At 50.3% G+C, this 26458-nt stretch overlaps 2 protein-coding genes across 2 annotated transcripts in view; both read left to right on the top strand.

The window, feature by feature from the left end:
* NLRC5 (NLR family CARD domain containing 5) overlaps window positions 1-17633 on the top strand; it is a gene marked incomplete at its 5' end in the record, with an annotated part of 48118 nt that extends 30485 nt beyond the window's left edge. The window contains 19 exons of the mRNA XM_082489650.1: window positions 706-771; window positions 1242-1325; window positions 1402-1485; window positions 2543-2629; window positions 3085-3165; window positions 3709-3792; window positions 4187-4270; window positions 4914-4997; window positions 5691-5774; window positions 5867-5950; window positions 6657-6740; window positions 7689-7772; window positions 8607-8690; window positions 9774-9857; window positions 12013-12096; window positions 12275-12358; window positions 14805-14888; window positions 16001-16084; window positions 17180-17633. Coding sequence (XP_082345776.1) covers window positions 706-771; window positions 1242-1325; window positions 1402-1485; window positions 2543-2629; window positions 3085-3165; window positions 3709-3792; window positions 4187-4270; window positions 4914-4997; window positions 5691-5774; window positions 5867-5950; window positions 6657-6740; window positions 7689-7772; window positions 8607-8690; window positions 9774-9857; window positions 12013-12096; window positions 12275-12358; window positions 14805-14888; window positions 16001-16084; window positions 17180-17261 — 1576 coding nt within the window. The 3' untranslated portion in view covers window positions 17262-17633. The remainder of the gene's footprint in view (window positions 1-705; window positions 772-1241; window positions 1326-1401; window positions 1486-2542; window positions 2630-3084; window positions 3166-3708; window positions 3793-4186; window positions 4271-4913; window positions 4998-5690; window positions 5775-5866; window positions 5951-6656; window positions 6741-7688; window positions 7773-8606; window positions 8691-9773; window positions 9858-12012; window positions 12097-12274; window positions 12359-14804; window positions 14889-16000; window positions 16085-17179) is intronic.
* Window positions 17634-22789: 5156 nt separating this feature from the next.
* The window catches only part of CPNE2 (copine 2), a 57108-nt gene continuing 53439 nt past the window's right edge, over window positions 22790-26458 (top strand). The window contains exon 1 of the mRNA XM_082489240.1: window positions 22790-22812. The gene's annotated coding sequence lies outside the window, so the exon portion shown is untranslated. The remainder of the gene's footprint in view (window positions 22813-26458) is intronic.

Raw genomic sequence — 26458 nt, 5'->3', positions numbered from 1 at the left:
TCACATATGTGTCTGTAAATGAACAACTTCAGGGCAGGAGTCAGCATTTGCTCTCTAAAACTGTGGTCCCTAATTCACTTCAGTCTGTTGAGATTTCAGAGTGAGTCTATTGAAAGCAATTTCCAATGTTCTTTACTTGGATTTGCGTCTTTATCTCCTTTCCTCTCTGGCAAAAATAGCCCATGGGTTCTGGGCTTGTTGCACTGGCATGAACTGCTTTTTCTCACGGATTCAAGTCACAAGGCTGGGCTGTGCTGCAGATCTGCCCTTATCAGTGTTTATGTTCACGTAGAGTAGTTGGTCTGTCATGAACCAAATTTAACCAGGGTCACTTCCATTCATTCCTGCAGTTAAATGTGGGTGCTGAATCTTTTGGCTGGGCTATTTTAAAGCAGGTGGCTCTCCTTTTTTAGCTCTCCCCAGAGCTTGGCAGAGTGTGCAGGGACAGGAGGAGGCAGACAGAAGCAGGGCAGATCAGGGTTGCTTCTCCAGCCACCAGTGCTGCCCTATGCCAATTTAGCATTAGCAAAAACTTATTGAAGCATTTCCCTGGGCCGTTGTAGGGAGAGGTGAGCTGGGCCAGGTACTTCTGTCACTGCTGTGCTGTGTTGCATTGTGCAGTTTGATGTATTGTTAAATTCTGACTGCTGGGAAAAATAGTAATTTTCCCTTCAAATCTTACACTCGTGTGTCTTCTCTGTGCAGTCTGTGCTCGAAAGCAACTTTAATCATCAAGTTGACAAGCAGAGATGACCCAAGAAAGATTTTGAGGTAACGGTACAGATTCCTTTTGGCGATTTCTTTGACAGAGGTGGTGTCCTTTTCCTAGGGACAAGGCAGACAAAACCTCTTGCACCCTCCAGCTCCTTGCACAGTGATATTTTGCACTAATAGATAAGTTTACTTTGATTCACTTTCTGAGCAGAGTTTTCTCACATCACAGAGAATCCCCATCCCTTTCTCTCGTTGCTTCCCCACTGACCATTCCTCACGTAGGAACCTGTAGGTGTCCCTACAGTCCCTGTCACAAAAAGCTGCACCATTAGCATACACACATGCAGTATCAGAACATCTCAAAAGATGCTTTTGAGGTGTTGCCACAATCTTTTTTGGAAGCCCTGCAAGGCGTTTGAGGTTTCGGTGCCATCCTTCTTTCTCTGCGGAGATGCCTGAGATTTCTGCATCAGAAAGCCTGAACTGTTTGTAAGGAACTAAGACTATTTTCTTTTGCACCTTTTCAGACTCACAGAGTGCAACTTTCAGCCAGAGCACTTGGAAAAGTTGTGCTTGCTCCTGGAAAAGTCCACTGGTCTGACAGAGTACATGTGAGTTAACGGCTGCTTGGACCCATTTGGCTGGGCTCATTTGTCAGCTGTTCATTACAATGACCTTTGGTTCTAGATCCTCAAATAACAACGTGACAGTCCAAGCTGCAGAGAGACTTTTGCATTCACTGCAGAAAAATCTGGGTCCTCTGAAAATCAGGTACTGTGTCACTGTGCTGTTTTAGATACTGTTCTGAGGCTGGTCTGATCATCTAAGATCTCCTTTAATCAAAACCAAAAGTGAACTGTGCTTCTTCCAAAGACAGGTAGTGTTGGCCTGAGAAATTTGCATGGGTGACTAAGTAATTGGTATTTCAGCTTTATCTCCTTGATTCCTACTAAGCACTGTGTAAAGCTGTGTCCATAAACAGTGCTGTCTCTGTAGACCTCTACCTGCTTTACAAAGAAGATTGCTAATTCTGGTGAACACATTCCTACTGTGTCATAAAATCATAGAATCATGGAATGGTTTAGGTTAGAAGGGACCTTGAAGATCATCCAGTCCAACCCCCTGCCCTGGGCAGGGACACCTCCCACCAGCCCAGGTTGCTCCAAGCCCTGTCCAACCTGGCCTTGAACACCTCCAGGGATGGGGCAGCCACAGCTTCTCTGGGCAACCTGCGCCAGGGGCTCACCACCCTCATGGTGAAAACTTTCTTCCTAACGTCTATTCTAAATCTCCCCTCTTCCCATTTGAAGCCATTCCCCCTCGTCCAATCATTACATGCCGTTGTGAAAAGTCCCTTTCCATCTTTCCTTTAGCCCCCTTCAGATACTGGAAGGCCACTATAAGGTCACCCCAGAGCCTTCTCTTCTCCAGGCTGAACAACCCCGACTCTGTCAGCCTACCTTCATAGGAGAGGTACCCCAGCCGTCATCTTCGTCGCCCTCTAAAGCATCCTGCAGTGCACCTGAGTAATGAACACTTCACTTCTCCCAAAATGTGTTGCATTAAAGCACAAGGGCCAGGCTCCCTCTCGTTGCTGTCAGTGGTAGGCAGGCAGGAGGGAAGTTCATGTTTGTGTTCTCCTCTTTGGGGAAGCTGGGCTCCTTCTCTTTTTTTTTTCCCAGTTTGCAGCCTATTTCCTATGTAGACATTCCGCTGATGAGCAAAGCAGCCTTTCCATGTATATTAGAGTGCTGAACACTCAGCTGCTGATCCATGGGTGGACCCATGCATGTGAATAAAGCAGAGCTGCTTATATTCTGCTTTGCAGCATAGAAGAGCCATGGGTATGTAAAGAAAGCATCACAAACCTTCTTGAGCTGGCTGTCCAGGCCTGTGGAAACATTACTGAGATCACGTAAGTAGCATCTCAAGTTCTGGTATCATTTAGATACTTTCTTTTAGCCTAATGTTTTTGAGGAAATGGGATCAAAGCCAGCACTTTAACTTGCTCTTCAGGTCTTTAGTCTCTGTCTCCAGTGCATTTGTAAGCTATTAGCCAACTTGAAGCAAGTTTGACCCAAATGTCTGGCAGGTAGAAGTGATTAGAAGGTTTGTGGTCGCACACCTTAGTAGGTGTAGCAGAAAGGAGACCACATTCCTGGTCTCCCTTGGGAGAAGGGGTGCCCAGATTAGGCTGGCTTCGGAACTAGTTTAAATACTGCAAACCTCTTCAGAGGTGGGTGGTTAGCATTCATGCACCAGCATAGTCCTGTGCTGTCCAGTCCTCCTGATTTTTCTTCTGGGAAATAGCATTTGTTCTCCCTCAAGAGTTCACAAGCTTATGATATTCTCTAATCTCTACCTTTCCAGGATATGTAAAGATAAAACCCTCTTCCAATTAGGCATAAGGTTCCCGCACTGCCTGGAGAAGGTGGAATCATTCACCTGCAGGTGAGAAAGTGCCTATTTGTCATTATTTTCTGCTTGTTCTGAAACTCATCATGGGATGAAAAATACATTCAGAGTGTCTGAGGCTCTGGTCTCCATGGGTTCGGTCTTGGAGGGCCTCTGTGCCACACATGCAGAAGGAACATTCACGTGCATGTGTCTTTCAGGCCACCCTCCTTCAGGCCCATACCGGACCTGCACGAGGTAAAAAAATCTACCTACCTTCCCCACAGGACAAGGAGCACTCAGGAGACATGAGGACTTTGAAAACTCTTAAGACACGCTGGTTTCTGCATGAATGTGTAGAGAAGGAACAGCATTAGGGTCTTTTTCCCTTTGTGTAGCTGAAGAAGGCAGCTGTCGTCTTGCGCAGCTGGGAAAGGGCTGTGTTTCTCTGCAGTGGACTGTGGTGTAGGTGGGACATAGCAGGAGAGCCCAGGGAGGGCACTTGCAAAGCTCTGATCTGTTCTCAAGCCTGCATCAGACGCTGCAGCGGGCATCTGCTGATCATCACTGACAGTTGTGTTGTGTGTTTGTATCCTGCAGATTGAATCTGTACACGCCAGAAATCAAGCGCACTTGCTTCTACCAAATGGTTCGTGAAAAATGCGCTCAGCTTCAGGAGTTGAGGTGAGTTGCCAGGCATTGTAGAGCATTTTTTGGGGAAGGGAGTAGCTTGTCCTTGTGTGTGCAGGAGAGCACACAGCAAGGCAGGGGAGAGGCCAGTGCAAGGTCCCAGTCCCTGCCTACTGGGTCCCCTACTTGGAGTGTTTGGATGGAAAATAGAAAAGACCCATAGACCTAGTGGCTTCCTGGGGTATCCTTTGAAGACATCTAAATCTTCCCTGTGCCCAGATAACCTGTAGTCTCTTATCACGGTTGGGAACTCCCATGGGACCTTGGCAAGTGTCAGTGTTGTGGCACTTCTTTAACGTCCCTGCACTGATGTGCTTTGGTTGTGGGCTTGGTACAGACCTTTTGTCATAGGTGGACATAGCCCAGATCTGTTGTTCTGTTCTTGCAGATGGTCTCATGTTGACCTCCACAACGATGAAGCAGAAATGCTAGTCAGGATTTTACTACCTCTTCCGGAACTGAAGAAGTTTGGGTATGTCCCCAGACGAGGTCTTTTCCACGTCTTTATTGTTTGCTCAACTTTGCGCCTTACCCCGATCCTCTCTGAAACACTTTGGAACATGGCCATGAGCTCTGTGATCTCCCCTGAGCCATGTCCAGGTTGTGAACTCAACAGCTCTCTGCAGTTCGTGCTAAAGGTGGTTATAGGGGCACTCTGTGCATGTTTTGAAGTGTTTTTCTCTTCCCCATTTTTGAAGTGAAAGCAATTTGAGACTGATACCTTGGCTCTTGTTTACATTTCAGGTAATTTTATACTACCCTACTGTGTAAAAGAGCTTTTTTTGGTATGAATAGGATTCAGTCCTTTTCACAGCCCTCTTCAACTGCCTGTAAGCGAGAGGCAGGCATCTCTGCCCAGGGAAATGCTGGGGGTTGGTTGGCCCAGGCAGAGACTGCGCTGGTCTGGTACATCCACATCATGCGAACGTCTCTCAACTACCTAGTCCCTGTAGTCCTGTACGCAAGAGGTGTGGAAACCTCTCCAAACTTACTGGTCCCTGATGTCTGTGCTGGCTGGGGTTTGGGATGGGGCAGCTTGCTTGTCAGTGAAGTAAACTCCTCTTTCTCAGTGTGCAGAGACCTGACCTTCTTATTTGATCCTTGCTGTTTTGCAGGCTGACCTCTAGCAGTATTATGCCAACTGGAATTGATTACTTGATCATGGGCTTGCAGAATTGCCAGGCCATTGAAGAGCTCAAGTGAGTGTTTTGTTACCAGGCTGTCCAGAGGTAGTCAGGTCTTTCTAGAAGCTTTAGTTAAACTGCAGCCTGTCTTCTGCCTGTACTGTGGACAGATGTAATTTTTCTGATGGCTGGAGGACTGCAGATAGGAAAGAAGCAATGATTCCTTTTTATTTACAATGAACAATGAGTGAGAGAGACAGAGATCTGTAGTCTGTGGCAGGGAATGTCCAGTGGAGAAACAAAGTGTTTTGGTAGCTGGTTTTTGCATGGATCGTGTCCCACTTGGGAGGCAGTGTTTCCCGTGCAGCGATCCCATAGCCAGCATTTCACTCCTGGAGGATAATCTGGTGGCCTGCATACAGAGATGGCTTTTGCAGGCACACACATGTAAGTCATCCTTCTGTTACAAAGTGCCACGGGAATGTGTGTCATTGTTTTGAGAGTTTTGCCATCTTGTGGTCACAGTGGTGGCACCTTGCTCCATGGGGGGCTGGGTTCTTGCTCCAGAGATTTGGGATTCTCTTGGTATTTTATTAGGATCCAAACATGTCCAGTAGAATTGCACTAGAGAATAAAATTGAAAACCATTCTCAGGGACTAGAATACACTCCGACTTCTCTTCCACCGTTGTTCTGCTCTCCTCTGCTCTGAGTGCTCGCATGACTGCCTGTGGGTAGTTAGTTGTTCCTGTGTTATTTCATCTTTTAGCCTGGGCCACATGAAACTCAGCAGTGCTTCAATTCCTAAGCTTGTACTGGGACTTCGTGAAATGCCATCTCTGAAAAGGCTTATGTAAGTATGTGACTGCAGCTTGCCTCCAGCCCAGCTTGTGATATTGAATAACACTAGCTTCGTGTCTGTTTCCCTGGGGATGTTGTTTCCAGCTTGAACCATAACAGTATTGGTAGTGATGGCTGCTCCAGACTTGCAGAAGCCTTGAGGAATATGCCCTACCTGGAGGAAATCAAGTAAGTTTCTCCTTTCTTGCCGTCTCTCACAGCAGAGAGGTGACCACTAGTGCCAACATTTGGCGAGACCCAGATGTGCTTATACATGATGTAACAAAGGCAGGGAGGCTGCAAAATGCTTGTGTATGAGGTACCTTGGGCTAGAGGAAATCAGAGATTGATGTTCAGAAGAGGAGAATTTGGTCTAACCCCACTCTGCTGCCGTCACGTAGAATATGTATTAAACAACGTCTGGATTTAAATCTTCTCTGGAATCCCTGGGATCCAGAAGAGGACCTGAAGCCCCCTTCTCTCCTGGGAGAGCCTTGGACCCAGCACTTCCTCACTCTGAAAAGATCTGAATCTAGAGCCTACGCCAGGCTTGCTCTGCTTTTCTGTCACGCTTTCTAGCCAGATTCTGTCCATTCTTCACTGTAGCGGTTTGGAAAATATTAACCAGCTGTTGCCTGTCTTGGTATTCTGGCTGAAGTAATTTCCCACCCATTAACAAGATCCAGTGATTTTTGATTGCTCTTTGCAATTTTTTTTAAAGCCTCATTAACAGCTATTAGTCTTTCACGAGATAGTTGAGACAAGCAGCTCTTTCATTCTGCTGCCAAGGTCAGAGGTGTTATCCAGCAGATGGGAGACATTAAATAAGATCTCATACTTTGCCCGACGCTTAGCATTTTTCTTTACAACACAGCCTTTCTTCTCTTCTTTAAAGTTTAAGCCACAACAAGATTGGAGATCCAGGCCTGATAAATCTAGCTGCTGTCCTGCTGGAAATGCAAAACCTGAAGAGAATCGAGTGAGTCCCTTTGTTTTGTTTGCAGCGATTCCAGTTATGGCCACAGTTGCTGGGGAGGCCTCTGTAGGAAGCTCAGTGCCACCTTCACTTACACAATCTTCCACCTTCCAGCCTTTTCAATGTCATTGAAGGCCTGATACAAAATCTACCACACTGATGGAAGGTATTCCCTCTCCTGCCCTCCCCCTGTACAGCTGGGCCTGGCAGTGACTTTTTCTGCCAGTGCAGAGACTCTGAGAGTGAAGGTTATGGCCATGTCCTCGTGCAGTCACCCCCAAAGACAGCAGTGAGCATTTTCTGGTCCTCGCTCGCTGTTTGAATGCAGAGATCTCTGGCTCAGTTGCATCCTGGAAGGTAAATCTGCAAGCTTGTGGGGAATCGTACAAGTCTCGGATCCACGCAGTGCCTTGCCTTGGGCTGTATAGGGTTCCCAGTGTGGTGGCCCCCAGTGTTGGTACACTGCTTTCTTTTACTAGTGGAAGTAGGGGTGAAATCGATAATTTGTGAAAGCGAGGACACAGTCTCTAGACAAGGCTCTCAGAGACATGGATTCAAACTGTCTCTACTCCAGGGGAGCAGAAATTAGAGCATCCAGGCTGTTTATTAGGCTCAGCTCTGGAGTATGCCTTGGAATTTTTTGAAACTAAAAAACTGGAAATTACTTGGAACAAGACAAGGGAATTCCCAGTTCTGTCTGGGAGAGGGAAAACTGCTCTTTCCCCCTGGGACCTGCAGGGGCAGAAGTGACTCAGACCTTGACAAAAACACACTACAAATCCCCAGGCCATTTTCCAGAGACCTGTGTCTCTGGACACACCACTGCAGCCCGCCGTAGCCCATTGTTGTGGTGACCCAAGTCTCCCATTGAGCCAGGCAAACAGTGAAATATGTGAAGCAAAGTGTTCTGGTTCTTGCTCAGTGACTGAGAGTCTTTCATGATTATTTTAGCCTTTCGGGGAACAGTCCTAGTCCTGCTGGAGGGGAAAAGCTGATGGAAGCTCTTGTCTATTGCAAGCGCATCGAGGAGCTAATGTAAGTGTGTCGTTTCCAAGGTCCCTTCAGGAAGCTGGGCAAAAATCAGGACATAGAAACCAGATCTAATATGGCTCCAGTAAAGCCAAAATCAGTTTTACCACCGATTCTTTTGAGAGCAGGGTAAAATCTCACAGGTACATGGGGTAGGAATGTGTGGTGCTGGGTGTGGGAGGTTTGGGGATTGGTTGTTCACTGGAATCTCACAGAGATTCCCAAGAACCTTACAGACTGTGTTAGTGGGGAAGAACTGAAACTGTGGTTTAACAGCCAGTACCAGAGGCATATGGGCTGTGCAGTGCCTGTGTTGTGTATAGAAATTAATCTATATGGCTGCAAAAAGGGCATTTACTCAGCCAGATGTATCATCAGTCATTCCATTCCAGACCAGTTTATTGAACATGCGTGCCCTGCCGTATTAAATAAATAAAATTAAAAAAAGAATGCATGAGAAGAAGTTACGGTTAAAATGCTGGAGCTATTCGTATAACCTTCAGATTACAGTGTACTGGACTAAGGGCACATATTAAAAATTGCAATTTCGGTTTAATTCCAGCTCAGGACAGCTGGATCAGAGAGAGCGATCAGTGTGCTCCTGAGTACAGTGCCAGGCATTTTTACTTCCCCTTTTAACTCCTGCTGCAGGATTACAAAGCCTTGTTCTTTCTTCCCACTCCTAGTGTCCTTTGAATCGCAGACATTAGCTCCTTTCACCATAGTCCCTTCCGCATGTGGGTGAGAAATGGGGGTCACAGATACATGTGGGTGACATGCAGGTGAGGAATGAGGCTCTGTAGATCACTGCCAGTAACATTTCATTTCTGCTCCTTCCAGACTGTCAAGGAATGTTTTTGGAGACGGGACAGCAGTGAAACTTGCCCTCTGCCTGCCTCACATGACCAACCTCAAGATCCTGCAGTAAGTGGCAGCCTCTGCTCCAGGAAAGCGTATCCTGGGAATATGTGGGATGGTTGAAAAGAAGGCATGGAAAAAGGCATAGACTACAGCGGTGCACCTGCCTCTTGTTCAGACATTATTTTAAGTGTCTCAGGATTGAGAAACCCCCCACAATTACTCTGCTACATCAAGTCACATCAACTATTCTTGCATAATCTCTTGCAGTGTGAACTTTAGAGATGACCCAGGCATTGTATATACAGTAAAATAACCCTTAAAATTGGTTGTAAGTTAGCTTCTAATGCCTCTAGCTGCCCTCTCATTCTGGTGTAATGTAAGCATAAATATGAGCACCTTTTGCCTTCCCTCACTGTTTTGTTCAGGCACCTCTGAGTCGTTTTTCCCCCTGAACTCAGTGGTATTATATTTTTAAACCTTTTATAGAAGTCTTTCCAGGGCTCTAACACATAGGACTTTCTTGTACTGTTTTACAGTAGCAAAGCAAGAAATTGGTGAGCTAGAAGAGCTCACTGGGCTCAATTAGCCTAGTGGTGTGTCTTCCAGCCTATGTCTAAGGTATTGTCAGAAGATAACTTAGAAAAGGAATCCCTGTGGTGGGAGACTGGTCCTCTGGATAAGTTCTTGTCTTCACTGGAAAGGTGTTGGAAAATCTGCAAACATGAGATTTCCCATCTGCTCTTTGTTCTTAAGGCTGTTCCTCACACATCTCCAACCGATCTCATGTGCACAGAGCTGGAGGCAGACTCCAGGCAGTATTATGCAGCCTTTGCTTTTCCGATGACTGGCTGACTGGGCTCCTTCATTATGAGCGTGAGCAAATCCACTGAATTTGCATGTCCTTAGGGCTGAATGCCGTTGACAGCAACAGGAGCTATGTGATGTGCTAGCCACATTGGTGGACCCCAGTGTTGCCTCCGTGTTTTCCAAGCCCCTTCGCTAAAACAAACCTACAAGGATGCCAGGTTATGACACAGGGTGCTGGTTCAAAAGATGTAGCAGTTATCTCCTTGGCAAATTAAATATGAGCTTTTGTTACAGCTTTATTCTAAAATAACCCTCCAGTGCTTTTGTTTCTTTTGTTAGCTTGCAGAACAATAACATTGGGCCAGCAGGAGGGATGGAGCTGGCCAGAGCCCTGGTGCCATGTGGGCTGCTGGAAGAGATAAGGTAGGCCATGGCAGGTGTGCTTGGGATCGTGCCAAATGTATGGGCTGGTATCACTCTGCAGGTGGGAATCATTTCAGCTCGCAGGCCTAACGCTGTCATGTAGGCTCCTTCATAGGTGTCATCTACCTTGACTTTAGCAAAGCTTTTGACACTGTCTCCCATAACATCCTCATTAGGAAGCTGAGGAAGTATGGGCTAGATGAGGTGACAGCGAGGTGGACTGAGAGTTGGCTGTGTGACAGAACTCAGAGGGTTGTGATCAGCGGCACAGAGTCTAGTTGGAGGCCTGTAACCAGTGGTGTCCCCCAGGGGTCAATACTTGGTCCAATCTTGTTTAATATATTCATTAATGACCTGGATGAGAGGACAGAGTGTATCCTCAGCAAGTTTGCTGATGATACCAAACTGGGTGGGGTGGCTGACACCCCAGAGGGCCGTGCTGCCATCCAGCATGACCTGGACAGGCTGGAGAGCTGGGCAGAGAAGAACCTAATGAGGTTCAACAAAAGCAAGTGCAAGGTCCTGCACCTGGGGAGGAAGAATGCAAAGCACCAGTAGAGGTTAGGGGTGGACCTGCTGGGAAGTAGCTCTGAGGAGAAGGATCTGGGGGTCCTAGTAGTCAGTAAATTATCCATGACCCAGCAATGTGCCCTTGTTGCCAAAAAGGCCAATGGAATCCTGGGCTGCATAGGGAAGAGTGTGGCCAGTAGGTCGAGGGAGGTCATTCTCCCCCTCTACTCTGCACTGGTGAGGCCACAACCGGAATACTGTGTCCAGTTTTGGGCTCCCCAGTTCAAGAGGGACAGGGAACTGCTGGAGCGAGTCCAGCAAAGGGCAACTAAGATGATTAAGGGATTGGAGCATATGCCTTATGAGGAAAGGCTGAGAGAGCTGGGACTCGTTAGCCTGGAGAAGAGAAGGCTGAGGGGAGACCTTATTATGGCATACAAGTATCTAAAGGGTGGGTTGAAGGAGGATGGAGCCAGGCTCTTTTCAATGGTTCCCAGTGACAGGATGAGGGGCAATGGGCACAAGTTAGAACACAGGAAGTTCCGTTCAAATACGCGGAAAAACTTCTTTACGGTTCGGGTGACAGAGCACTGGCACAGGCTGCCCAGGGAGGGGGTGGAGTCCCCTTCTCTGGAGATTTTCAAGACCCGCCTGGATGCAGTCCTGAGTAATGTGCTCTGGGCAATCCTGCTTTGGCAGGGGAGTTGGGCTAGATGATCTCTAGAGGTCCCTTCCAACTCTGAAAACTCTGTGATTCTGTGATTCTGTGCTCAGGGGGACTCCACAGAGGACAATCCCTCCACCCATCCGAGACATTTTTCTCGGGCTGAGAGGAGACACTCTCTGAAGGTCACTGCTCCCTGCGGGGCAGCTTAGATCGCTTTAGATGTTAAACCTTGTCTGCCATTGCTGTTTGCCAGGCTTTGTGTAGCCACATGCCTTTGAACTACTGTATGTAGTAACCTGGGGAGTGATAGAATTTCTAAATAGGGAACTGAAAGAACGGAGGTGATGTGACTTAGCTCTTCCTCCTGCATCCTTGGTGCCACCGTTCTTTGTTGTGTGCTTATTGTTAACTAACAAGTTGAATTAGGATGTTGGTAATTCAAGTGTGAGATAGGTTAGAGCAGGGAAGGTTTTGCCATGGCTTGTGTTTGCTGGCAGATGAGAACAGAGCAGCACACCCTGGTAAAGGCTGGAAGGCAGTTACTGCTGCCCTCCGAATCTTTGAGAGCCATGTCTTCTTCCCACTCTCCCTTACCGTCATTTCCTCTCAAGTTACAGCAGTCATTAACTCCGGTATAACTTCCTATTTCCAGCCTGACGTGCAACACATGATGTGCTGCAGCTCTGTCCATCTTAGCCACTGGTACAGCCCCAGCTTACTGTCTGGATGCAAGTCAGTGCAGAATGGACTGATGTTGCGGGTTTAGAGCAGGGCTGTCATTCCCATTTTACCAAGCAGGGAATTGACCCTGAGTTGCCATGTGCTGATCTGGCTTGTCCCTGCAGTCTCAAGTCCGCACTGAGTCTGGCTACTAGTCACGGACTTGCTAATTCACGTAGTTATGTTTTGGTGGTGGTTTTTCTCTGACTGTACCTACTTTCTCTGTGGCCACTCAAAGCTTTTCCATTACTGTTGCAGTTTATCAGAAAATGACCTTGGGGAAGGAAGTATCCATGCCCTGTCCGAGGGGCTGCCATGCTTTGAGCACCTCCGGAAGATCGAGTGAGTACCAGGGCACTGAAGGCTGCCGGGGCAGCGTGTGGCTGGCTTTGTTTGTAGTATTGCCAGGGCAGGAGCGCAGCAGATGGTGCTGGTGCTGGTGTGCCGTATTCCCCACCGGTTCTGACACCAGCACATTGTGCCCTCTTTTTTTTTTTTTTTTCTCTCCGTGCTGCTTCAGCTTGAAACTCTGTGGAATCACGGATGATGCTTCCAAATCACTTTCTCATGGTTTCCGACAATGCCCTTCCATGGAGGAGATAACGTGAGTGTGGGAAAGGATGGGGAGACCCTTCGACACACAGGTCACTCTTGTTTTAATCTCTGCTTTTATTTTCAACTGCAGTACACTTCTAAATACTTATTGATACTTACCACTAAGTACTTTTTAGTGATAAATTTACTTGTAACTTAGTAGTTGACTAAATTCACTGCTAAAAATTTCCTGGTATAACTAGCAGCTTATTGGAAGCTTTGAAGAGTTGAATTGGAAGTGAAGAGTTGAATGCATTATGGAGGAAACACTCATTTTCAAACTCTGCTCATTATTCTTGATCTTTTAGCATCTGTTCTGAGAGGCAGGCCAAATTTGTCATCTTGTTTTCTGTGGTCCAAGTCTTGCCTCCATTTTTTCTTACAGGGCAGCCACAGTTGATTCTCAGAGCAGAGCAGGAGCTTCTCTGTGCAAAGGCTGAATTGAGAGCTCAAAGCAAAGCGTGTTCAGCCTGTAGATGAACAGGGGGGGTCACCAGCTGCAATCTCACTCTCCACACTGAAATAAAAGGGGTTGCTCTGATGTGTGGATTCTTAACGTGTTTTCAGTAAACAACATAGGTGGGCTAACTGCCTTCTGACGCGTGTTCACCTGCCCAAGAGAACCTCAGCAAGAAGCCTGCCAGGAACCTGCTGCAGCATATGTGTTTTTAAAAGCATTTTGCCCCATGGCACTACAGGGACGTTAATTCTAGTACACAGGATCCCATGGGGTCAGCAGCAGTCTCATCAATCCTGAGCTACCTGTAGCTTTAATGAAGACTAACGCTGCCTGAGATGCTGGCAGGGTACAGACCTCCTAGGCTGAGATCACTCCTTTCAGGATACGGATCTGCGAGACCTAGGCTCTCTAGGCATCTCTGCTGTGCCCAGCTGGGTGACGCTTGATTGTCACGCTATTTTTACCTGCCTCAGTTCTGCAAAGTACTCATGGGTGGTTTGAGTAAAATGATGCATGAGTCAGAAACCCACCAGGCTTTCCTCTCCCTCCCCCAGAAGGTATTTGTGTGGAGATCACAAATATCTTAGGGCTCAGGGCATTAGGCCAAAGCCAGGTTTTTATTGCCAGACCCAGGAGAGGTGACTTCTGATGCTACCACTACATAGTTTGGTGGAGCGATGGGATGAGTAAAGCAATATTCAGTGCATAGGTGTGTCACTTGCAGCGTGGCACTAAGACTAGTTAGCCCTGTGGTTAGTTTCTACTCCTGCATTATTAACAGATTGGCAGATGTAGACTCTGGGGAGACCTTATAACAGCCTTCCAGTATCTGAAGCACACCTACAAGAAAGCTGGAGAGGGACTTTTTACAAGGGCATGTAGTGATAGGATGAGGGGGAATGGCTTCAAACTGGAAGAGGGGAGATTTAGACGAGATATTAGGAAGAAAGTTTTCACTGTGAGGGTGGTGAGCCCCTGGCACGGGTTGCGCAGAGAAGCTGTGGCTGCCCCATCCCTGGAGGTGTTCAAGGCCAGGTTGGACAGGGCTTGGAGCAACCTGGGCTGGTGGGAGGTGTCCCTGCCCATGGCAGGGGGGTGGGACTCAGTGATCTTCAAGGTCCCTTCCAACCTATGATTCTTTTAACAGTAGTGTTAGGAGGGGTCTGGTCTGGTCAGTGGAGGCACATGTGGGTTCTGTCATTGGGGAAATCAGAGTGACACAGCGAGCAATATGCTGATACCCTTGAAATCCCAGAACAGGCCTTGAACTCCAATTCTCAAGCTGGATCCTGTCCTTTGCTTTCTTTTTTTGGCTCCTAGACATGATACAGAAATTCTGGAGTTCCCCAGACTTGGGCAGAGAAATGACTCTGTGGGTTGGCCCTGGGATCAGTCAGCTCAGTATTGTAGTGAAGCACTGGTGGTGCGGTGCTAGGTTTCTGTTTTCCAGGTGAGAGGGAACTTGCCAGGCCGTTCAGCCAGTAGCAGAGAAAGGACCTGAAGAATTTTCTCACTTCCTAATGCACCAGAAAGTGAAAAACCCAGCCTTTCAGGAGTCCTGTGAGCTATCCTTTGGAAGAGCTCAGAGCCAAAAGGCACCTCTAAGAGCAGGTCTGAGAGGCAGCTTTGCTGCTGCAGTAGTTTAATACCGTCAGCAGCAGGAGGAGTTGCCCTGGCGTAAAGCTGTGTGCTCAGCAGTCGTTTCCGTCTTTCCAATCTCATTCCCCGGGCCTGCAGGACTCTGGAGATTAACCACAGTCCTCGGGCTCTGCGGTGACACTCCCTGGTGTTTTACCATACATGGAAATGTGTGGTGAAACTGAGGAAATTCCTCAAAATTACGCTTGTAAAGCAGGGAAACGTTTACCTGCCGTGATAAGAGGGCAAAAAGCTCTTGTAAACAGTCTAATCTGTGAGGGGGTTGTATCACAGCGCTCTTGTTGTTCCCCTTGTGATTATCGACTGACTGACAGGTGGGACTTCTTGTCTGTCTTAGACTGTCTTGGAATGCCCTTGGTGACGGAGGAGCCCAAGAGTTGGCCACCGCTCTCCCAGGGATGGAAAAGCTGAAGATGTTAGAGTGAGTACAGCCCCCCTGGAGAGCAACCCCAGGAAGAAGACTTGGTTTTCCTGTCACTGAGCCCTCAGCCACAGCACTTCCAAAAGGGGATGGATGTTTGGAACAACAACAGGCTTTTTAGCATTCTTGCTGCATGCACCGAGGGCCAGCCTTGCTTGGGTGGTACACAGCATAGAGAGGCATTTTTTATTTAAGGTGTTTGCAGCATAGGTATCTAAGCAGAAGCTAGTCTGTGAAGGCCTCCTGTTTGAGGCAGGAAAGACAAACTGGTACTTCTAGAACATGACTCATGTCACCTGATGACCTCAGGTGAGCTGCTTCCTGCAAGTTTTTACTTGTCTTCAGTGTCTGGGATGGTCTAGATGGGTACCGTGTTCAGAGCGCCTGCCTTTGTGAAGTCTTGCAGTGTGGCAAGCAATCCATCCCCAGGATGGGATGGCTACATTGTGAGTCTTGGGCCGTAGGAGCTCAGAGGAAGCTCAGCTGCAGCTGATGTGCTGGAACTGCAGTGCAGCCAGCAGCTGGGGTCAATGTCACCAGCTCACGTGCTGGCCTGGTGGCGTCACAGCCCAGCCCTATAAATGGAAGAGACTATCATCTTCTGCTGAAGAACTGTTCCTGAAGCTTTCCTCCCCTTGGCCCTTTGGAATACATGGTATGTGTCTTCCATCTCTCAGCTGTATGAAAATATTAGCCTGTGGGTAATAGGGTCAGGAACTGAGTTCTGTTTGTCTTGGGCAGGGAATCTACATAGTAGAGCCCGGCTGTTTTACAGGTACAAGCAGGAAGGTTGTGTCTGAGGCAGGATGAGTTGTTACTAGCATTTTTTGGCACCAGGCTCGTGGTGGGATCTGTTAGAGTGCTCCAAGGGCAAAAGATCTGCTTACAAGTCCTGTTGCTAGAAGGAGGTCATAGGGAACAGTGCACACACACTTCTTGCATAAATAGGGCCATGGTCATAAAGATGAAGCTGATGCAAGTTGTATGACATTGCTGTGCTTGTGCAAAAGCATAGCTCTTCTGGGACAGGAGGAGGAGCCAGTGATTATTCAGCTGTTTTCCACTCTTGATTTGGTTTTGGATTTTAAAACTCTTCTTTGTTTCTAAAACAGTCTGGAGAAAAATCGCATTGGTGCCTGTGGGGCCACAAAGCTAGCAGAGGAACTCGCCAAGTGCCCGGAAATTCAATGTATAAGGTGAGCAGGTGTCACGGAGCTCTGTGGACGGGTATGGGCTCAGCAAGGAGAAGTGGGGGTGACCAGTCTTGGGACAGGCGTGACCCATGCCAGCCTGCTGCCCTGGGTTTGCTGGTGTGGAATAGGATATTGCAGGGGACGCAGATGCAAGCCAAATAAGGGGAGGGTTTTCTGGGCCAGCTCCGCCCCCTCAGAAAGTCCGGGGCAAAAAGGACTGAAAAGCTTACTGGCTTTAAATAAGGTAAAAATGACCTAGTTGATTAATGTCGCCATCAGGAAGTTTGTTGCATTTTTTTTTTCTGTAAGTTTTCTTTCTTCCATTATATCTGGTTTTACTTCTCAGATACATTCCTGCCCTGTCCCACTCTGTCCTGGGATCCATATCTTGGCAGATACTTGGACGCCTGATTTTCCCCACTCTTTGTCATTGCTTCTCCAAGCCCTGTGTATCAAGCGCCACTAGAAACCTCTTGTAGGAGAGACCCGCTCATCCTTCACTCATTTGAAAAGTCACTCTTCTGAGAGCGCCTCTGGTATCTTGCTGGTAACACAGGTCCCACAGCCAAGTGTCTGCTGCTCTCTCTGGCCCAAAACAGGCTCTGCTGTCCCCAATAGTGAGAGCAGCCTGAGAGCCACCACTGAGGAATGTTTCTGGTCCCGGCTGGAGCTTGGGCCCCCTGTGTGCTTGCTCAGATTGGTCGGCACAGCAGAGCTCACAGTCACTTTGACTCCTCGGGGCACTCTGCTTCATGCGGTAGAAGCCCCGTATGGGCAGCTGTGGGGTAGACTCCACCAAGTGAGGCAGATGAAGAAGGGTGGCTCTCGTTGCTTGTGTGTAACTCAGTTCTTCCCCCCCCCCTTTCTGAGACCCTACTGGTCTGAGGACTTTTCAAAGCTTTCATTTCTCTCCCAAGCTCGGTAAGTGAGTCCGTCTCAGTGGGCAGGCGGCTGCTGGGTTGCTGAGATAAAGCCGTACCTTGCTCCTGTCTCACTGCTTTGACAAAAACCCAAAGCTGCCTTTTCCGTTGTCTTTGGCATGCCACCTCCTTGCTCACCATACTTAGCCCTACAGTAACACGCTTGCTGTTGTTGTAGGCTGTGGGACAATCCAGTGCCCAAGGACCTCGCTGAGAATTTGACAAGCCAAGACGCAAGACTGCGTTTCTCCTTCTACTAGCAAAAAAAGAGCCCTTGCCTGCCTAGGAATTGCTCTCTGTCTCCCACTGCCCTCAAAAATTGCACTGAAGAACCTAAGAAATCAAAGTTCCTACAATTAAAAACAGGAACTATTAAGTCTTCCTTTGTTGCACTGAGCCAAATGTGAACACTTCATGGTGTTTTGTTTCTTGTGAGCTTTTAGAAAGCAAAAGCAAAAGACTGTAAAGAATTGCTGCGGAGAAGGCAGCGTTCTTGGTGTAAAAACATCAAAACTCTTCGAGAGGATGAGATGCATCTGCTGAGGCATTCAGAAAGTCAGCAGAGTATTTTATTATCTTTAATCAAGATTACAATACCTACAAGGTGTTCCAATAAAAGAACGCACATCGTCTAGGAGAGGATGTGAAATTATTTACAGAATTGTAAACTATTGATCCTGTTAGAAATGCAGGCTGTTTAAAAATTGTGTATAACTGTGGGTGAAATACCTCTATGATTTTTAGGCAAAAAATGGTAATACGCGGTTGTGTTTGCTTCGTATCAGGCACCTTTTCATACAGAATTGTCTCAGTTTCCTAGTAGAAACTTCAAGACTTCTGAAATTGCAAACCATTGCCCCAACATGATCAATATTTATACTGTGATAACATGGAAAGGCTGATAGTGCTATAAATTTCCATGAGAAACTTTGAAGCACTGAGGTTGTAAAACAATTTGTAAGAAAACTGGGACTATTCTGTGTGAGAGGACGTGCACTACTATTTTCACATGGGGTTTTGTAGACTTTTTGGGGGGAGGTTTGGAAGACTCGATTGCACTAATCTCTTTGAGGTGAAGCGAGAGGTCAGTTAGCTTGAAATATTGACCGCATGGTAGATCCTTCAAGCCTCTGCTGTCCCGTGGATGCCAAAGCCTTCATGTCGCTGGGCGATGGATGTTGGCCCTGGTGGGAACTGGGGGAAGAAGAGCCCCAACACCAAGTTTGCTGCTTAGCAGGGGAGATGGACTACAGCTGCCCTGACGCCAGCTTGCAGTGTAGGAACGCAGCCACCTTGTTCTCAGTATTTATTAACTTGTGTTCTCGTGTTTTCCTTACCTGTCTGTGCTGTAAATATTTAATCCTTGTGGTGGATTTATTTATGGAATTTTGTTTCCAGCAGTGTTCGCCTGGGGAGACCTAACTGATCTGATTTGGGCAGGGCAGGTGCTTGGAATGAGATGGGAACACTGGTCCAGCAAACCTTTGGGCAGAGGACATGGACAGCTGGTGCCTGTTATTCCTGGAGGAGCCACTGTCCTTATTTAAAGATCAGCATCAGGTTCTGTGAGATACTGACACTGTCACGTAGAAGCAGGATGAGTTTTGCAGAGACTGTACTCTGAAAAAGGTTTAAAAGCAACAACAAAGAAAAAAAGGTGTTAAAATTCCTTATCAGGCTGTAGTTCAATGAAGTAATCAAGTAGCTGAGATTCAAACACTGGTATTTAGGAAAAGCTTCACCAAATGTGGTTTTTATTTTCATTCTGTATTTTCAGATCTAGTTAGCAGATGCAAATCTTCCCAGTGCCCATCAGCAGAAGAGCAAAGCACAAAAGGCAGTGTGATCACGTACTGAAAGGTGTCTCGGGGCTGTTCGCAGCCTCCAAGGTGAGCATGTTGGTCAGCTGGGCTCTTCTCGGGCCCTGGTCTCCCAAGACTTCTTTTGGAAATACAAGAGATTGGACCAAGTTTGCACTGACAGTCCATTTCGGTCCAGGCTGTGAGCTGAAAATTCATTCTTTTCCTGCATTCGAAACATCATTTTAGTCGGACTAAGTGCTGTGTGTGGGAAATAGTAGAGGTTGAGCTTTACTCCGTATTAAGAAGGAAATTACTGGGACTGGACTTCTTAATGCCATTCATGATGCCAATTTTGTCACCTTCGATAGTGACCATAGCCAGAGCCTTTTGCTGTTCCTACAGGCCCGTGTAGCAGGGGGAAAAGCAGACAACATCGCTGTCAAACACGTCTTTGTATTGTCTATTGTCTCCTTCACGCAATCCGCTCTTGCATTTGAATTTCTTCAGGTGTTGCCATAATTTATTTTCCTTCTTTAGTGGTGTGAATCGTGCCTTCTTGCTTATTGTTTTTCCTCCTTTTTTTTGATGGGGAAAAATGTGCTTTTACTGAATAAATGAGAATGCCGATTTGATGAGTGCTTGGCTTTTCCAGTCAGTTTTGTTTTCCACGTCTCGGGTGCTAACCCTGAATGGCTGCCTTGGGTAGAGTAGCCACTGTAGAGAGATCTTTTGGGGTTGGATCACATCGTTGGATTGTTTTCCCTTGCAATGAAAGGCAGGATTTAAAAATAAACGAGACCTGAGATTCCCCCTGGGAGTTCCCCTGCCTCTTGAAGCTGGGAAGCGGTACAGCTATAGGGTGAGGTTTGCAGTAACGGACGAAGGCATGCCACAGATACTGCTGCTGCAGCACTTCTCTGGACTTGAGATGTTAAAGAGTGCCTTGGAAATCTAGATGCACACCTGTGTTCCTCGGGTTCTTCCCCAAATTCAGGCTGAGCTCCCAGACACGCATCTGTCTGACCTGAGAGCGGCCATCCCAGCGCAAGGCCATCACAGCATCTTTTCCAGAACACCAGGTGTCAGCAAAACCCTGAAAATGGGAAGCAGTTGTGCGTAGTACAGCGATTTCGGCTAAAAGCGTGCTCTGTGCTGTACTTTGAGTGCGTGGGTTGCATTTAAAAAAAAAAGAAAGAAAAAAAGAGATCTGGATTGAGTTGTATGTGAAGCACAAGACAATCGGTCCCTAGTTTGTGTCTTAGCATCGAATGCCAAGGACTTTTGGGCCGCCCTTCCCCAGCGTGCTTCCCATTTTCATTGAGCTGCTGCTGCCCATATTCACAGCTTGCCGTCGGGTCTGAAAGTTTCCAAGGGGAAACCTGAAGGCTTTGTCCAGTTTTGAGGGGTTAAATGAATCTTCTGGCATGCGGGAGGACGTTGAGGCCATTGGGGCTCATGTGTGATGGCTGAACACCGAGGCAATTCCCAAATAGATAATTAACGTGGGCCATTTTTAGAGCTGTTACTATTACGTTTCAGATTTATCGCAGTCCAAAAATGGAAATGTATGGGGACGCTCTGCACACCCCTATTGTTTCAGGCTGCCTGCAGCCTCTGGAAGACAATGTCTGAGCTAGTCAGCGGTGGTTCCATACGCAGAAGGGATTTTACCCTCCTGAGACCAGATTTTTAGAAAGAAATACGCTGCTGTAAATAAACACGCTGCTGGAGGGCAGTGAGGAGCCCGGATTTGGTGTAGGGCGCAGCTGGAGCCAGGCTGGCCAGGCTTTCGCACACGATGGCTGCTGCCGCTTCCTAGAGCTGGAAATGCAGCCACCGGTTCCCCTCCACTAACACCAGTCCCAGGTAGCACCGAACCCGCTGGGACTTGGAGGCGTCATGCTGGGCGGAGGAGAAAACACAGGGAAAGACTGATTTTGGAGAAAATAGGCACATTGGCATTCATGAAATACTGGCTGCCTCTCCCTGTTTTTTCCACCCAAAGCGACATTTTAAGCCACGGGCATGGAGGTAGGAGGGCAGGTCTGGCACAAACCCCACTTCTCCCACTGAATTCCTCTTTCAGGCACAACCTCGTCTCTTCCTGTGATGGTTTGTGGCCGGGATTACACAGAAAGAAGGGTTTTGCTCCTAAAAACTAGGCTCAGCTTTCAGTTGGATGTTGTCTGCGCTGAGCAGGAGCATCTGTGACCTGCGAGCCCGTCCTGTGTCCCCTGCCCCGCTCCTGGGGTGTCGGGAAGGGAGTGGAGCTGGCAGTGGGGCGTACCTCATCCACGCCGAAAACCAACTCGGTGCCTTGAAACTCTTCTGCCTTTAACAGCTCGAGCTGCAGGAGAGGGGAAAGCTGGCTGGGGGAAATACAGGACTGGCTTATTTTGCCCATGATCTCCAAAAGTAAAAGCCTCTGTACAAATAAAGACAGTTTATTTGATCTGAAGCCTCAGAGGGAGGCTGCCAGTCTTATTACCCTATCTCCATATCAAAAATATCTATATAAACATCCCTGGTGCCTGATGATGTGTCCGTCAAGCACCAGGCAAGGTTGTTAATGGTGGGTGCAAACCCCGGTGGTACCAGGCTGGAAGGGAAAGGACACCGGCTCCTCGAGTGGAGCAGGGTGACGGGGACGTGCAACCCTGGCCAGCCTGGTGGATTGGGCTCCCCTCTGCTTTTGGGGCGTGCACTGGGGCCCTGGCGGTTTTCTTTGTTTAACCAGCTTTTTTCTCCGTGGGGAAGTAGCATCAGCGAACCACTGCGGGACCTGGACAGGCTGGAGAGGTGCGCCCGTGCCAACCTCATGAAGTTCAATAAGGGCAAGTGGAAGGTCCTGCACGTGGGATGGGGCAATCCCCAGTATTAGCACAGGCTGGGGGGAGAATGGCTGGAGAGTAGCCCTGAGGAGGACAATGGGGGTGGTGGGGAATGAGAAGCTCAACACGAGCCGGCAATGTGCACTGGCAGCCCAGAAAGCCCCCGGCATCCCGGGCTGCATCCCCCGCAGCGTGGCCAGCAGGGCGAGGGGGGGATTGTGCCCCTCTGCTGCGCTCTGCTCTGGGGAGACCCCCCTGCAGTCCCGCCTCCAGCACCGGGGGTCCCAAAAGCAGAAGGCCACGGAGCTGTTGGAGCGGGGCCAGAGGAGGCCCCGGAGATGCTGGGAGGGCTGGAGCCCCTCTGCTGGGAGGACAGGCTGGGAGAGGTGGGGGGGTCAGCCTGGAGAAGAGAAGGCTCCGGGGAGACCTTTGAGCCCCTTCCAGTGCCTAAAGAGGCTCCAGGAGAGCTGGGGAGGGACTCTGGATCTGGGAGGGGAGCCATGGGATGAGGGGGAACAGTTTTACACTGAAAGAGGGCAGATTTAGATGAGATATGAGGAAGAAATTCTTTCCTGTGAGGGCGGTGAGCCCCTGGCGCAGGTTGCCCCGAGAAGCTGTGGCTGCCCCATCCCTGGAGGTGTTCAAGGCCAGGTTGGACGGGGCTTGGAGCAACCTGGGCTGGTGGGGGGTGTCCCTGCCCAGGGCAGGGGGGGTGGACTAGATGGTCTTTAAGGTCCCTTCTAACCCAAACCATTCCACGATTCTGTGACACAAGAGTCCTCACCCAGCTCCCGTACCGCTTTCGGCAGGGTGATGAGTGCACCCACACCACCCAGGAAGAGTGAACCCCTCAAGCAGCAAAACCAAAACAAAACAAAACAAATCAGTGGTTTTGCTTAAAAGCGAAGGGCATCGATCCCACAAAGTTATGTTTTGCCTTGTAGCTGGGCGGCTAACACGGAAAAAAGAAATCCTTTTCCAGCCTTTCCGGGGGAGGCGGAGGCATGGCCGCGCCCGCCGACCGCCCCTCGCCATCACCGCCCACCCACCCCCCGTTCGGGGGGTGGGTGGGCGGTGATGGCGAGGGGCGGTCGGCGGGCGCGGCCGTGGCCGTGGGGAGGTGCTGAGCCCCCGGCCCCGCGGGAGCTGCTCGGCCCGGCCCGGCCCGGCCCGCAGCGGTGAGTACCGGCGGTCCCCGAGGATGAGGGGAGGCCACCACTCGCGACATCGTTCGGCGTGGGTCGGGTGGATGGTGATAGATTTTTTTTTTTGGGGGGGGGGGGGAGAGGGGGGGAGACGAGCCGGTGGTGACTTCGGGCGTCCCGGTGGGAGGGTCATGCTGGGCGGTCAGTATAACCCCGGCGTCAGCCCCCCCCCCCCCGTGGGGACCTGCAGGGGAATGTCCCCACTGGCTTGTCCTAGGGATGCGTGGTGTCCCTTCTGTGCTCTGTCCCCAGGGACAGACCCTACAACCCTTGGACAGACCCTCTATTGCCTTGGGCAGACCCTCCAACCTTCAGGACAGACCCTCTATCCCCTTGGGACAGACCCTCTAACCCCTTGGACAGACCCTCCAACCCTTGAAGACACCCTACAACCCCCTGGACAGACCCTCCATCCCCTTGGACAGACCCTCCAACCCTTAGGACAGACCTTTCAACCCCCTGGACAGACCCTCCATCCTCTGGGGCAGACCCTCTTACCCCTGGGACAGACCCTTTGTCCCCTGGATCAGACCCTCCATCCCCTGGGACAGACCCCCATCACTTCATGCTCCCCTACCCCAGCCCGGGCCCCTCCGTTCATACATGGTGTAAAAGTTGTCCCGCCCGTCCCCACTCTCTGCGCATCCACTCCTAACGATGCCAAACTGGACCCGTGATCCCCAGGCAAATGCTGGGGCCCGGTGGCTTTGCTCCCCGAGGCTGGGGACGTTGGGATGGGGCTTTTCCTGGCAGCTCCCGCCAGCGCCTCTCCTTCTCCTCCGGCAGCGACTCGCGGGGCGAGCTGAAGGCTGGGGAAGTGCCGGAGCGCCTCTTCGGGAGCTGTTTGCAGCCCGACGCTGCTCCGGCTGGTGATGATATCCTGCGTGCGGCGCGTTTAGGCGGGGGAACCGAGAGGGTTTATGCTCACGCACGGGCTGCCCCTCTCTCCTCTGCGCCCAGCGAGACGCCTCGTCCTCCGAGATAACGGCGAGCGGAGCGTTTTGCTCGGCAGCCTGAGGGTGCTGGGAGGATGGCAGGCAGGAGGGAGGTGTTTTCCCATCGGCTCCGCCAGCCCGAGGACCTGATGCAATAAGTCTCCGGGTGAGTAACCCTAATTTAGGCGAGGGGCTGGATTAAAGCCGGCGGGGCTGGGGGATCTGGTGGGCAAACACACCCTTCGGAGCTGGTCACCGCAGAGAGGGTGGAACGGGAGAGAGAGGTGAGCGGAGAGTGGCAGAGACGTCTCCGAAGGGCTGGGTCCCTGCTGCTGACTCCCCGAGAGCCTGAGCTGCTTCGCGGGAAGGAATCGGGAGGCTCCTCGTGATCCTCGAGCCCCGGATTTGAAGCCTCCTGGAGATGCGCTTGAACCTTTCTGGAGAAGCTGGAGACAGAATCGGGCCGGTGCGAGCACAGCCCAGGGACGCACAGTTCTGAAACCGCTCCCCTGTTGCCGGCAGCAGCTTCCTCCTGCCAGCCCAGGTACCGCGGGTTTCGTGCCGGCGCGTGATACCGCTGTGCTTTTCTGGGGTCAGAAAATGCTTTGTTCCGGGCCAGACATCGCATCCCACTGAAGCCGGTCAGGGGGCAGGGAGCAGAGCGAAGGGAGGAGGAGGGCTGGGAACAAAAGCTCGGGGGATGTGGAAAAGATCTGTTTTGAAGAACTGAGGCGGTGGAGGATGTTTTCCCGGAGTAGCCTCGGGGAAACGCTGCATTTGCTTTGGTTACAGCTGCACCATAGCCTGGGACGTACAGTTTTGTTTCTCTGTCGTTGCCTCCAGAGCATCCCGGCTAGGATAAGCTGGTGGGAAGGCTGGTGAGGCTTCCAGGTGTCCCCAACGGTTCACCTGCCTGCGGTGTAGGCAGCCCCAAGCACTTGCCTTGAGTAACCCTGGAGCTGCTCTCCAAGAGCCCGGCATCCCTCACCACCCCGAGGACGGGCTTTGCCAGCAGCCTGCCTCCGCCGGCACCGTCGGTGTGTGCCACGCTCTTCCTGGGACCTGCTTGGCCGTGGTCACCCTTTGCATCTCATGACCGCATCGCGCTGTAGCGACGCGAGGGTGGGCCGGGTCGTTCGACTGCTGGTGTTTGAGACGCCGGCGGTGAGGCTTCTCCCTCCCCGCTGCCTTTCTGAGCTCGGTGTAAAGAGAAATGAGATCCTCTGGAGCCCACATCAGCGCGGCTCACCCCGGGGGACAGCTTTGCTCCTGGGGGTCTGCGCTGGTGGCCCGCACAGGACCCTGTGCCGGTTCCTCGCAAGCCGGTAGGGTTTACAAAGCCGTGGCTTGCGGGGGGGTCAGGGGCCCCCAGTGCCTGGCCAGGCTGTGCTGGAGGCGAGGGGCACAGCCCCCCCCCCATGCGCAAAAATCCTCTTAGGGTTTGGCTGCCAGAGCTGGGCTGTGGGTGAGGATGCTCGTTGCCCAGGGAAGGGGGATATATCGGCCCTGCAGCCCCCGGCTGTCCTCGTCTCTGCTTATCTCCCAGCGATCCGGCTCCCACACCCCAAACCAGCGGGGTCACGCAGTGCTGGAGCGGCCGCTAGCTACCCTGTGATTTCCGAGTCTGCCAGTTGTATACTGGATTCCAGTTGTATACTGGAATCGCACCGGCTTTGTTCGCCTTTTAGCAGTTTAGCGGTGTGTGATGAATCTGTGACGAATAACTCCTCCTCTGGCTGCCGTTACACCCGGTGGAAAGAGTTTCCCGCTGACTTCAGTGGAAACCTCTGCCCGGAGTCGCTCGCGCCACGGGCAGTCAGGGCTTGTTCACCGGGAGCCGTCGGCGTGCCGAGAAGGCGATGCCCGGTTAATTGATGAAAAAAGCAAGGCTTGCGGTCTCCTGTCCCGCGGCGGGGCTGCCGGCTCTCATAAGGAGCTCTTTATGCGAGAGCCTTGGCTGGCGTTCAGAGGCAGGGCCGGGGCTGGGGCGGGGGGAGAAGACGAAAAGGTAAATTTTCTGGCAGGGTGGAGTGGCCAGGCGTTAGAAACAGCGCTCCCAGCAGGATGCAAAGCCACAAAATGGTATGGAAAAAAAAAATAAAAATAATCGAACGCTTCTCCCCCCCCCCTCCCCCCCCCCCCCAAATCTTACAGTTTGTCTTTTAAACCTCTAAAATAGTCTGTTGTGGGACCTGAGTCATCGCTTTTTGCTGCTTTGGCTCGGTTCCCTGGCCGCTGGCTTTGCGAGGTTACTTGTTTGGACCACGGGAACGGGGGGGGGGGGGAAACGTAATTCCTGGGAACTCAGGTGAGTTTAGCAATCATAACAATGTTGATGAAAGGCCAGAAAAACAAACGAACGTAATATTCAGCAGGAAGGGCTCCACTTTTTCATGGCCTGCTGCTTTTGCTGAGGCTTTGGGTCTTGGGAGCTGTCGGATGTTCTGCCTGTAGCCGGCAGGAAAAAGCTCGCGTCTGAAATAGTCGCCTTCCCCCTTCCCCACCCCCCCCAGCCCTGGGTTTTCCGTCATCACGTGATTCCAGGAGCTGAGGATTTAAGAAGAAACATCAGCCATGGCCGAGGCTGATTTTAAAAATGAGACGAGCTGGAAATGCAAGTTTTGCTGTAAAACAGCAAGTGCAGGGGGGTGCGGCCACTGAAACCGAGTTTCGTGTTCCCTCGA

Source organism: Vanellus vanellus, assembly GCF_965231255.1.
Source record: "Vanellus vanellus genome assembly, chromosome: 12".
Taxonomy (NCBI): Eukaryota; Metazoa; Chordata; class Aves; order Charadriiformes; family Charadriidae; genus Vanellus; species Vanellus vanellus.
Note: the sequence above shows the minus strand (reverse complement) of the source record. Positions and strands in the feature narration are given on the sequence as shown.